General features: G+C 41.9%; 1 protein-coding gene across 1 annotated transcript in view; it reads right to left on the bottom strand.

Annotated features, from left to right (window-relative positions):
• The window catches only part of LOC115141840 (serine/threonine-protein kinase TAO1-like), a 29,991-nt gene extending 17,907 nt beyond the window's left edge, over positions 1 to 12,084 (bottom strand). The window contains exons 1-3 of the mRNA XM_029681092.2: positions 11,554 to 12,084; positions 354 to 610; positions 178 to 249 (exon numbers count right to left, since the gene is read on the bottom strand). Coding sequence (XP_029536952.1) covers positions 178 to 249; positions 354 to 485 — 204 coding nt within the window. The 5' untranslated portion in view covers positions 486 to 610; positions 11,554 to 12,084. The remainder of the gene's footprint in view (positions 1 to 177; positions 250 to 353; positions 611 to 11,553) is intronic.
• Positions 12,085 to 13,281: the final 1,197 nt, after the last annotated feature.

The following is a 13,281-nucleotide window of genomic DNA, read 5'->3' as shown; positions in this document are numbered from 1 at the left end:
TGTTTGTCCACTGTGCTGACATTGTCACACAATTATCTGATTTACATATTTTTGAGCTTTTCAGAAAAAAAATCTTTATATTTGCAATTGAGTGAGAGATGCTTACTAACAAAACTAGAATTATGAAAGGTAATTGGTGTAACATCAATGGCATTTGATGCACAATCTGTCTCTTACCTCGTTGGATTGTTTTCCACTGTAAGACATCTTCTTGATGGCCACCACCTCAGTGGTCCGCACATCTCGTGCCTGAAGAAAAACAAAAAGTCAACACCTTGCCCTATACCTTAAACAGTTCTGAATGGAAGTCCAGCTCTGTTACTGAGCACAGAGTGGCGGGTCCAAGTACTCACAAAATAGACGGCACCGAAGCTGCCATGTCCAATCTCTCGCAGGTCTGAGAACAGTTTCTCGGGGTCCTCCTTGAAGAAGAGCTCCGCAACGTCGGGGTCCTTCAGGCTCCCCGCCCGACTGGTGTTGGGCATGCTGAGGGGGGGACGTGCCAGTGCTGCCACCGCTGCGGCCAGGGATTATCTGGATATGCGACAGCGACGTGACAGCCCCCACCGACAGCTCATCTGCAGGACAGCGGCCTCATATGTGTACACACCTTGGGGATGGAGAGGAGAGAGAGTGAGAACTAGCACAATAGCACTTAGCAAGCACATGAATAGTCTTAGTCATTTAGCAGACGCACTTATTTAGAGCGATTTCCAGTAGTGAGTGCTTACATTTGTCATACTTTTTTTGTACTGCTGACCCGTAGGAATCAAACCCACAACCCTGGCATTGCAAGCGCCATGCTCTACCAACTGAGCCACATGGGACCCAAAATTAATCAAGTTCTGATATTGAGGGGTGAATGGTGAAATTGATTCTCTGGGACATAGAAGATACAACAGCCTGGACAGGGAGAGTGAACAGGACTTCTAATGTGATTATCTAACGGTGAAAAGTCTACATGGGGGATGGGGCATCCATGAACTCGGAATACGCCTCCTTTCAACACTTTCCTGCAAAGTCAGGTTAGGGCCATGTTGCCATTATAACTAAAGAGGCACTGCTCTTGTTGACGATAAAAATCTGCGTGATGACGTAGTTTTCACAAAATGTACTTTATCACTTAAGTTTTCCTTTACCAAATATAAATAGAAAGTTTAAAAAAAAATTGAACCTTTATTTAACCAGGAAAAGCCCATTGAGACCGAGATACTATTTTTAAGGTAGACCTGGCCAAGGCAGCAACAATCAATACATTACATCATTAAAACATACAACAATACAACATGATCCAGCCTAATAAAAAGCATTTACACTCCTCAGTAACAGAGTCTCTCATCAATATTTTAAATTAATTCAGTGGCACTAACATATCTAGATGAAGCATGGATTGTAGACTATTCCATGCCTCTGGTGCACAAGAAGAGAAGGCAGTCTTGCCTAATACTGTAAATGTCCTGGGGACTTTAAGTAGCAACCACCTAGCAGACCGGGTATGGCAACTGCTGGTGGTGAAGGAGACCAGACTAAAGAGGTAAAGAGGGAGTTTACCCAATACAATACAAATGTATCTTTCTGGGCATATAAAGGGAGGTCCAACCTAAAATTTGGTACAAGGTGCAATGGTGGGTGAGTGACTTGGCATTTGTAATAAAGCGCAAAGATGCATGATAAACAGAGTCCGGTCTCTGTAAGACAGAGGAGGATGCATGATAAACAGAGTCCGGTCTCTGTAAGACAGAGGAGAATGCATGATAAACAGAGGAGGCTGCATGATAAACAGAGTCCGGTCTCTGTAAGACAGAGGAGGATGCATGATAAACAGAGTCCGGTCTCTGTAAGACGGAGGAGGATGCATGATAAACAGAGTCCGGTCTCTGTAAGACAGAGGAGGCTGCATGATAAACAGAGTCCGGTCTCTGTAAGACAGAGGAGGATGCATGATAAACAGAGTCCGGTCTCTGTAAGACAGAGGAGGCTGCATGATAAACAGAGTCCGGTCTCTAAGACAGAGGAGGCTGCATGATAAACAGAGTCCGGTCTCTGTAAGACAGAGGAGGATGCATGATAAACAGAGTCCGGTCTCTGTAAGACAGAGGAGGATGCATGATAAACAGAGTCCGGTCTCTGTAAGACAGAGGAGGATGCATGATAAACAGAGTCCGGTCTCTGTAAGACAGAGGAGGATGCATGATAAACAGAGGAGGATGCATGATAAACAGAGGAGGATGCATGATAAACAGAGTCCGGTCTCTGTAAGACAGAGGAGGATGCATGATAAACAGAGTCCGGTCTCTGTAAGACGGAGGAGGATGCATGATAAACAGAGTCCGGTCTCTGTAAGACGGAGGAGGATGCATGATAAACAGAGTCCGGTCTCTGTAAGACAGAGTAGGATGCATGATAAACAGAGTTCGGTCTCTGTAAGACAGAGGAGGATGCATGATAAACAGAGTTCGGTCTCTGTAAGACAGAGGAGGATGCATGATAAACAGAGTCCGGTCTCTGTAAGACAGAGGAGGATGCATGATAAACAGAGGAGGATGCATGATAAACAGAGTTCGGTCTCTGTAAGACGGAGGAGGATGCATGATAAACAGAGTTCGGTCTCTGTAAGACAGAGGAGGATGCATGATAAACAGAGTCCAGTCTCTGTAAGACAGAGGAGGATGCATGATAAACAGAGGAGGATGCATGATAAACAGAGTTCGGTCTCTGTAAGACGGAGGAGGATGCATGATAAACAGAGGAGGATGTTCGGTCTCTGTAAGACAGAGGAGGATGCATGATAAACAGAGTCCGGTCTCTGTAAGACGGAGGAGGATGCATGATAAACAGAGTCCGGTCTCTGTAAGACAGAGGAGGATGCATGATAAACAGAGGAGGATGCATGATAAACAGAGGAGGCTGCATGATAAACAGAGTTCGGTCTCTGTAAGACGGAGGAGGATGCATGATAAACAGAGTCCGGTCTCTGTAAGACAGAGGAGGCTGCATGATAAACAGAGTCCGGTCTCTGTAAGACAAAGGAGGCTGCATGATAAACAGAGTCCGGTCTCTGTAAGACAGAGGAGGCTGCATGCAAAAACAACAAGTCACCATAATCAATTACAGAGAGAAAAGTGGCCTGAACAAGCTTCTTTCTAGCCATAAGCTGGAAGCGAGCCTTAATACAAAAATAAAACCCAATTTCAATTTAAGCTTTGTCACAAGATTATCCACATGAACTTTAAAGAACAACTTGTCATCCAACCAAATACCTAGGTATTTGTAGGATGACACTTTTTCAACGGATAAGCCACCAGATGTGGCCATGCTAACCTTCTCTGTCCGAGTTCTAGCTCTGGTAAAGGTCATGAATTTAGTTTTTTGTACATTCAAGACCAGTTTGAGACCATAAAGGGAGGCCTGCGTTGATTGAAAAGCAGTCTGGAGCTCTTCAACAGCCTGAACCATGACTGTATCTGAATATATGACTATCATCTGCATCCCATTTCCCAAATCATTAATAAAAATCAATGAGAACAACACTGGAGATAAAATGGAGCCCTGGGGCACACCTTTATCAATCTCAAGAAAGCTAGACTTGTGATTGTCAGTATATACACATTGTCTTCTGTCAGAATGATAATTCCTAAACCAATTTACTGCCCCTTGACTGAGACCAATGTTTCTGAGTCTAGCTAGCAACAATTCATGGTCAACTGAATCAAAGGCCTTTGATGAATCCACAAACAGAGCAGCACAATGTTGCTTTTTATCAAGTGCATTAATGATGTAGTTTGCCACGGCCATAGCTGCAGCTGTGGTGCTGTGCCCCGATCTAAAGCCAGATTGAACCTCACTCAGTATGTTACTTTCAATTAACATGTTTTTTTACTGAGATCACTAGGGATTCATAGACTTTGGCTAGGATAGGCAGTTTGGAGGACGATAGTTATTAGCATCTGAGGGATCTCCACCCTTTAGCAGTGGGAGGACATGAGCTGATTTCCAAATGATGGGTATGGAATTGGTCAAGAGACTCAAATTGAAAATGTGAGCCACAGGTTCAGTAATAATACCTGCTGCTATCTTTAAGAGGTAGGAGTCCAGGTTGTCTGGATGTGCAGACTTTTTAGTGTCTATTGCCTTTAGTGCTGCATAGACCTCAGTATAAGAAACAGGCTCAAAGCTAAAATGGTTCACATGAGGGCCTATATCATAGTTGACTGTAACCGAGCTTACATTAGAGGCCTGGGCACCACCGTTATTAAAAAACCCTACAATATCGGCTTGTTCTTTCATTTCATTAAATGGTCAGGAAGGTCAGAGGATACATTAGAACCTGACACTGATTTGATTAGCTTCCAGAACTTGGTAGGGTTGTTTAGATTCTCTGTGACTGCATTTAAATAGTAATCCGATTTGGACTTCTTGATCAAACCTGTGCATTTGTTTCTTAGCGCTCTGAAGGAGACCCAGTCAACAGGAGCATTTGTATGTCTAGCTTGAACCCAAGAGATATTTATCTTTCTAATTAATTCTGCCAAGTTATCTGAAAACCAGGGAGTGTCCCTTCTACTGATTCTAAATTTCTTCACAGGGGCATGCTTATCACAAATGGACACAAATTTCATATGAAAATATTTCCAGGCAGTGTCAACATCAGGAATCAGACTTACTCTGTCAATATTATGGTACAGATCACGTAAGAGCGCTTGCTCATCAAACTGTCTAAAATGTCTTTTAAAAATATAACGGGGTTTGGCTTTGGTCATTTTTGCACTTCTAACACAAGCAATTGCACAGTGAACACTGACATTGAAAATAGGCCGTCATTGAAAATAAGAATTTGTTCTTAACTGACATGCCTAGTTAAATAATGGTTAAAAACAACAACAAAAAGTAGGGCGAGTCCACATGTTTTTCTACTTGCACACACACACACACACACACACAAATACACATACACAGATATCCTAACCATGGACAGCCACATCATATTTAGCTTACGTTGATTGGACTAAATCGTTTTTTGGTATCTTTTAATTGTCACTGTATTAGACGAAGCATAGGTGATTTGATGATGTTGAAATGTTGAAGTTGAAATAGTTCTGGAATAGTGTTTTCTTTGCGACTTGCGGCAACTCTTAGTGGTCCAAAAATGTTGGAAACATTAACTTCCTTGACAATGCTGTAGGTCATGTAACTGTCTGTTACTGTACATGCAATATGCATTGTGGACTTCACTGGACAGAGGTTACTATCCGGTTTTGTGATAAAACAAAGGTGTGGTTGAATTTACTCTGCCACTGGTTATAGAGCAAACAACGCAATTATCACAACACATAGGTTGTAATATGACTTTTGGGGGGCTTGGCTTCCCCGGTGATTTTACCCACGCACTGTTACGATCTGTAGCCTAATAAACTGCATGCCTTCGCGAGTCGTAGTGGGAGGCCCACATACCATATCATCGAGTGACTCCAAGTTTACTTGGATATGATGGTTAATATATCAATATTTGCGCATAAAAGGCATTTCCACCGCCATTTCTCGCATAATCAATTTTACCAACACAAACCGATCCCACCATGTCGAAAGAACAAATTATCCATCTGCATATGTAAAATTGTACTGAAACTTCCATGACAGCTATCGTAAAAACAAAAATGTATACAGTATGACTTTACTCGCATAAAAACTGTGATGGAAACGTGGTTAATGTCATTCTTTTTCTCCTTACTTTGTTCCCACCAGAACAGCAAGGTATCATGCTGAGTATGAGGTAGAGGAAGTGCAGAGTGGCAGACCACACCCGAAGTAGAGTAGAACCAAGACACGCGGAAACAAGAGTTGTGTGCAGTGTGTCAAGGGTTTCATCATGTGTAAGAATTCAGTTGTGTCATTAATGGATTGAAGAAGAAAAAACACCAGTGCTGTGCTCTCTCCCTCGGATATGATGCACGCCACGGACTAGAGGTCAACCGTTTTCAAGCCGATACCGATTATTGGAGGACCAAAAAAGACAATTGTTATATTTATTTGTAATAATGACAATTACAACAATACTGAATGAACACTTATTTTAACTTAATATAATACATCAATAAAATCAATTTAGCCTCAAATAAATAATGAAACATGTTCAATTTGGTTTAAATAATGCAAAAACAAAGTGTTGGAGAAGGAAGTAAAAGTGCAATATGTGCCATGTAAAAAAGCTAACGTTTAAGTTCCTTGCTCAGAACATGAAAACATATGTTAAAAGGAACCACCAGCTTTCATGAGACTTCAATATTCCCAGGTAAGAAGTTTTAGGTTGTAGTTATTATAGGACTATTTCTCTCTATACGATTTGTATTTCATATGCCTTGACCATTGGATGTTCTTATAGGCACTTTAGTATTGCCAGTGTAACAGTATAGCTTTCGTCCCTCTCCTCGCTCTTACCTGGGCTCGAACCAGGAACAAATCGACAACAGCCACCCTCGAAGCAGCGTTACCCATCGCTCCACAAAAGCTGCGGCCGTTGCAGAGCAAGGGGAATAACTACTCCAAGTCTCAGAGCGAGTGACGTCACCGATGTAACCGCTATTAACGCGCACCCCGCTAACTAGCTAGCCATTTCACATCGGTTACACGAGCCTAATCTCAGGAGTTGATAGGCTTGAAGTCATAAACAGCGCAATTCTTGAAGCATTGCGAAGAGCTGCTGGTAAACACACAAAAGTGCTGTTTGAATGAATGCTTACGAGCCTGCTGGTGCCTACCACCGCTCAGACTGCTCTATCAAATCATAGACTTAATTATAACATAATAACACACAGAAATACGAGCCTTTGGTTATTAAAATGGTAGAATCCGGAAACTATCATTTCGAAAACAAAACGTTTATTCTTTCAGTGAAATACGGAACTGTTCCGTATTTTATCTAACGGATGGCAGCCCTAAGTGATGATTTTAAAGAAATGCATTGATGTTTATGGTTAGGTACATTGGTGCAACGACTGTGCTTTTTTTGCAAATGTGCTTGTTAAATCATCACCCGTTTGTCGAAGTAGGCTGTGATTCAATGAGAAATTAACAGGCACCGCATCGATTAGATGCAACGCAGGGCACGCTAGATAAACTAGTAATATCATCAACCATGTGTAGTTAACTAGTGATTATGTTAAGATTGATTGTTTTTTGTAAGATAAGTTTAATGCTAGCTAGCAACTTACCTTGGAAACTTGCTGCCCTCGCGTAACAGGTAGTCAGCCTGCCATGCAGGCTCCTCGTGGAGTGCAATGTAAGGCCGGTGGTTAGAGTATTGGACTTGTAACCAGAAGGTTGCAAAAACAAATCCCCGAGCTGACAAGGTAAAAATCTGTCGTTCTGCCCCTGAACAAGGCAGTTAACCCACCGTTCCTAGGCCGTCATTGAAAATAAGAATGTGTTCTTAACCTGTTGCTCCTACCCTCTACTTTTTTGAACATTTTGTTAAAAATCGCGCAACATTTCAGCGCCCTGCTACTCATGCCAGGAATATAGTACGTTCATATGGTTAGAATGTGTGGATAGAAAACACTCGGACGTTTATAAAACTGGTTAAATCACGACTGTGGCTATAACATAACGTGCGTTACATCGGAAAGCGCAGGAAAACCTGATCACAGAAAATGGAAATAAATATCCTTGCGCCACTTCCAGCAATTGTTCACAGTGAGCCGAATTAGATAAGACCAAGGTTTCAACTCCCACAGCATCCCCATGTTGTCTAGAGTCTTGTGAATTGAATCAGCTTTGATTCTTGGTTGAACCGAATCAGGGGAACCACTTACCTCCAGTCTCCGCCCAGATCATTTGGAAGAGCTCTCTCGTGAAATTTTTTCCAAGACGACAGCTAATGACTTTTACATCGCCTCCTGATGATTTTTATCGCTTATTAACGTTTACTAATACCTAAAGTAGCATTACAAACGTATTTCGAAGTGTTTTGTGAAAGTTTATCGTCTACTTTTTGAATTTAAAAAAATGACGTTACGTTGTGAAAACGCTGTTTTTTTCGTTTATCACACAGTCTACATATAACGATATCTTGGCTTTATATGGCCCGATTTAATCGAAATAAAGACCCAATAGTGTTTATGGGACATCTAGGAGTGCCAACAAAGAAGATGGTGAAAGGTAATGACTGTGTATTGGTGCATGCTATCAGATAATAGCTTCTCATGCTGTCGCCGAAAAGCATTTTAAAAATCTGACTTGTTGCCTGGATTCACAACGAGTGTAGCTTTAATTCGATACCCTGCATGTGTATTTTAATGAAGGTTTGAGTTTTAACTAATACTATTAGCATTTAGCGTAGCGCATTTGCATTTCCAGAGCTCTAGTTGGGACGCAAGCGTCTCAGGTAGAAGCAAGAGGTTTTAACTGACTTGCCTAGTTCAATAAAGGTGTAAGATATATACAGTGGGGCAAAAAAGTATTTAGTCAGCCACCAATTGTGCAAGTTCTCCCACTTAAAAAGATGAGAGAGGACTGTAATTTTCATCATAGGTACACTTCAACTATGACAGACAAAATTTGAAGAAAAAAATCTAGAAAATCACTTTGTAGGAAAATCTGCAAATCGGTGTCCAAAAATACAGATTACTGATTGTTATGAAAATTTGAAATCGGCCTAATTAATCGGCCATTCCGATTAATCGGTCGACCTCTACCACGGACTGCTTTAGGCAGACAATTAGAAAGAAACTAGTATGCCCATTACTCTAGGATCATGGCCCTCTGAGCATCCCTGGATGTCACAGGAGAGCCTAATAATAGGAGCAAGGGATGGGCACACTGGCCAGTGATGTAAGGTTGAGCTCTGGAGAGTGGCCAGTTATAGCTCTCGGTCCATTCTGGCGAACGAAGTAGGAAGAGATCACAGTCTCCTGTTTCCATAGAAACAGCAACTACTGTAAGAAAGCCAGTGTGCTGTGTCCAGGCTGATAGACAGTGACTCTCCGCCTCTCCCCCAACACCGTCTTGCTCCACTATTTTGGTATGCATACAGACAAAGAAAATAGCACTGCAGCTGATAACCTCACACAAAGAAAACCCAACATTACAACACAGTAGATAACTAAGGAAAAGATGATGCACCATAGCATCCATACCATAAAACTAGCTAGTTGTTAGACCTGTACAGGTCAATACAGACACACTTCCTCAGTCAATTGACTCAAATACATATTTAAGGGGTATTTTCAATTCTCAAATAAAAAAGCTGAACTGTTTTTTACTAGGCCTAATCTAACATTGCCTGAGGAAGACCAACATGTGGTAGTAACAAAGCCACTCCTCGACAACATCAGACAATTGACTAGTGCCTAATTTTTTTTTTTTGGGGGTAATACCAAAATATTTTCACCAGTAACCCAACATGTCACTGTCTGTATGCCTCAATAAACATGTCATTTATTGCTGGCTCTTAAACATTATGTAATTATTGATAGCTAGCTAGTTATCTGAAGAAAGTTGACAGTGCCCAGCCAGCTCAGATGATCAGCTGCACAGACACACTGAGCAACACTCTCCCTCTCTGACGCCAGAGTCACAAGACTGTTCCTCTCCCTCTCGGCCTGGGAGGAACAGCACAGCCAGACCCCAGTCTCTCAGGCACAGCAGGCAGACATCTTTTGTCCCGCAACACTGGACGACTCACTCACTACCCTGCTGCACAGACGCAGCCACAGCCCTTAAATAAAGTCTCATTAACGGCATGCGACTGTGGCTCTTTATTGCCATTGTTGTTTATGAATGAGCCTTGTTGTTGTAGCCTCTCTCTCATGATGGTGACGTTTTGAACAGCAGGAGGCACGTGAGAGTAGTGACAGCGATGGTAACTGATACCTTTAAATGAAACACTTCGGCGTGCTACTGACACCCTACACACACACACACAGAGGCAGCAAGAATGCAGCCGGACAGGACAACAAAGCTGGAGGGATGGAATTCCCTCTCTCTGCATGCTGTCACTGCACTGCATTTCCTGTTTGCTCAGCTATAGGCACTGCTGGGACTTTTTCGGGCATTAAGACGCTTCTATCATAGCTTATACAGGCCTAGCAACGGTTTTGCTTTGGAGCTCTTATAGGGGAAAACAACTGTATTGTATTATCTGTGTAAGTGTAATGTAGTCTGTGATAGGCTAATCAATCATCTCAGGTATTGACAATGCAAAGGTGTGGATAAAAACATAGGCCATCCTTATTGTCCATCCATGGGGCCTATGTGCGTCTCTCTCTGCATTACGCATTATACCGTTTTTGAAGTGAATTGAAATGCAATTCATGAATTTATAAATCGTCACAGTAGAAAACCATTAGCAATATTCAATTTACTTCCTGAATTGAAAACTAAATTGACCTGACCCCTTTGTTTGAATGATTATGTAATAGACACCCATAAACAAATGAAATGAGTATGAACACATAGCCTACTCGTTTCAGTTCACAAGGTGAAGTAGCACCCATTTTATTTCATTTTCATTCGTTTAATTTTCATTGACCAAAACACACACACACAGCTGAAACAGGAACATTACAATTATGAATCAATATTCCTGGAGGACATCTCATTTATCGTGCCTTCCATCATTTATGGAGCACTTTTAGGCCAACGTTAATGGCTTGGGGCATATGAATGTCACATAGCTAACAAATCCAATCATAGTCTAAACTACCGTAATAGCAGCTGGATGGTAATGCAAGCTGTTGCCAAATGCTGTCTTATTCTTAAAAATAATCAATTGTAGGCTTATTCAAATGCATTTAGAAGTGTTCTGTTCATATTAATGATGAATAACGACTGGAACACCCCGCATTTGTAAACAAACAACGTGTGGATCAAAGAAAGAGATAACATAAAAACAAAACAGACTATTGTTTACCATCTGATCTTTGAAACAGATGCAACATACACCTCATATGTACCCTAGTTAATGTGATAGTACAGTAGCAAGATTGTCACGTGACGAATCACGTTCAAGCCAAACTCATCATCGTGAAATGTCCCTTGACTCCATAACCATATCGGTTGCTCGCTGACAAGCTGGCTAGCCAAGGCTAGTAGTGGCATAGCTAACACATAACAGTACCTAGCTAGCTATAGCCAGGACATCGCTCAAAGATCTTGACTCCCCAAAATCAAATCGATAAAACATTTACTACTGTACTAGACAAGGCAGTCAACTTGAGCTAGGTAGCCAGCTAGTTAGTTAGTTGGTTGGTTAGTTTACTAATGTCAACAAATTGGAAGTTACCGGTAGCTAGTTGGAGTAGTGTGGTCGATGTGAAATCATGCTACGGCTGGCTCAGCAGCCGAGAACTTGAGGTAGCTAACTTGATGTTACTAGCTAGCCAACTTAGTATCTTGTGTGGTGTGCAAGCAATACATGGTGATATGACAAGTGTTGTAGGTATTAGTACATTTTTGGGCTTCGTTACAAGCATTGTTTAACATCGTACCATTTACATTTTAAGGCGTTAAAACATGAGGCTATCTATTATTAGTTATTCCTAGCCAGTTTAGACTCACCCTTCCGACAGGCCTGGATGGTTTGAGCGGAGCAGATAATGTCGTGTGGTTCAACCAATTTTGGACAGGAAGAGTACTGGATTTGTTTTTTCCTGTATTATATTTCCTTGCGCTGATTTCTGATGTTTTTCGAAGTTGTCAACCGAGTTGTAGCTTTAGATTGGCTGTGTAGAGTTGTCTAAAATCTCCACCCTTGGAGTAACTGGGGCCCAGATTGTCGATTCCCGTACTACAGGCAGATCCCAAAGATGGCGGCTGTGCGTTCCACCACCTCCCTCCGTGACAAATACGGCGGGGAAATGTGAGGGAAGCTCAGGGAACACCACGAAAACACCCAAACTGAAAGCGACCGCACCCTTGATACCGTCGGAAGAGTGGAGAGGCCTTTTCTTTAAGTGAAAGTAGAAGTATGTTCAATATTTCTCTGTGTTTATGTTGGGATTCTCTCCCGTCCTCTTCCAATTCAGCCAGTTCCGCCCTATCGCTGTAAACTCCCTCTGACCTATTCATATACAGTCATTGCTTTGATCGAAACGCATGGAGCAGCAAACCTACCAAAACCCCAAGGGGCGGTGACAATACAGTTACTGATCTGCAGACTAAATATTTTATTATGGACAAAATAAAATGGCATGACCATAGCACAACAACGAATTGTATCTATGGACACTGTTTTTTTTTTTACAACGTTTCCCCAACATTGCTCAGCATGATGTATCTTTAGAGAACCCAAGGAGATGCAAGAGGGCTTTACTGCTGGTCCCCAATGTGATGCAATTGGAGTCATGATAAGGGCAAAAACCATGATGATGTGATTCGATTCAGGGATACATTTAGTAAACATGTCCATGAACATCACTGTAGTTGGGTTCAATTAGTACAATTTAGTTTCAGACACAGACAGATACAGATACATTATTGTAATATATAACAAATGATGCATATGGTAATAACTAGGCTATTATAGATTGAACATTTGTGAGTTCTACTGTTTTATGTTAACACCCCAAAGAAAAGGACAACAGCCCAAGTCTCCCAAGTCGAACAGCGTTCTAAGGCACTGCATCGCGTCACTACAGACCCGGGTTGGATCCCAGGCCGTACCACAGCTGTCCGTGACCGGGAAACCCATGAGGTGACACAATTGGCCCATGTTTATCCAAGTTATGGAGGGTTTGGCCAGTTGGGATTTCCTTGTCCCGTCATGCTCTAATGACTCCTGCAAGCTTACTTCGGTTGCCAGTTGGACTGGGTTTCCTCTGACACATTGGTGCGGTTGGCTTCTGGGTTAAGCGAGCAGTGTGTCAAGAAGCAGTGCGGCTTGGCAGGGTCATGTTCAGGAGGATGCATGGCTCTCGACCTTCGCCTCTCCCGAGTCTGTAGGAGAGTTTCAGCGATGGGACAAGACTGTAAGTACCAATTGAATATCACAAAATTAGGGAGAATAGGGGGTAAAAGTACAAAAATATATATATAAACAAAAACGAAAACCGCCAACTTATTGTTGATATTGATATTATTGATATTAGCAGGACTAGTATGCTCAGATGACAACAGATCTAGGGTTGTCATCTAGACTTTTTATTGGTTTGCTGCTCATGTGTAGGGCATATCATGTTTATGTGTCTGCAACAACTTATAATGAGTTATGATCATATGGCCATATTATAACCCATTATTTCATCCTTGTACATCAGCCTTCACAAATTAGGTTTGTGAAATCAATGT

The sequence above is a fragment of the Oncorhynchus nerka genome, linkage group LG14 (genome assembly GCF_034236695.1).
Source record: "Oncorhynchus nerka isolate Pitt River linkage group LG14, Oner_Uvic_2.0, whole genome shotgun sequence".
NCBI classification, from domain to species: domain Eukaryota; kingdom Metazoa; phylum Chordata; class Actinopteri; order Salmoniformes; family Salmonidae; genus Oncorhynchus; species Oncorhynchus nerka.
This window is presented reverse-complemented; position numbering and strand designations above follow the sequence as displayed.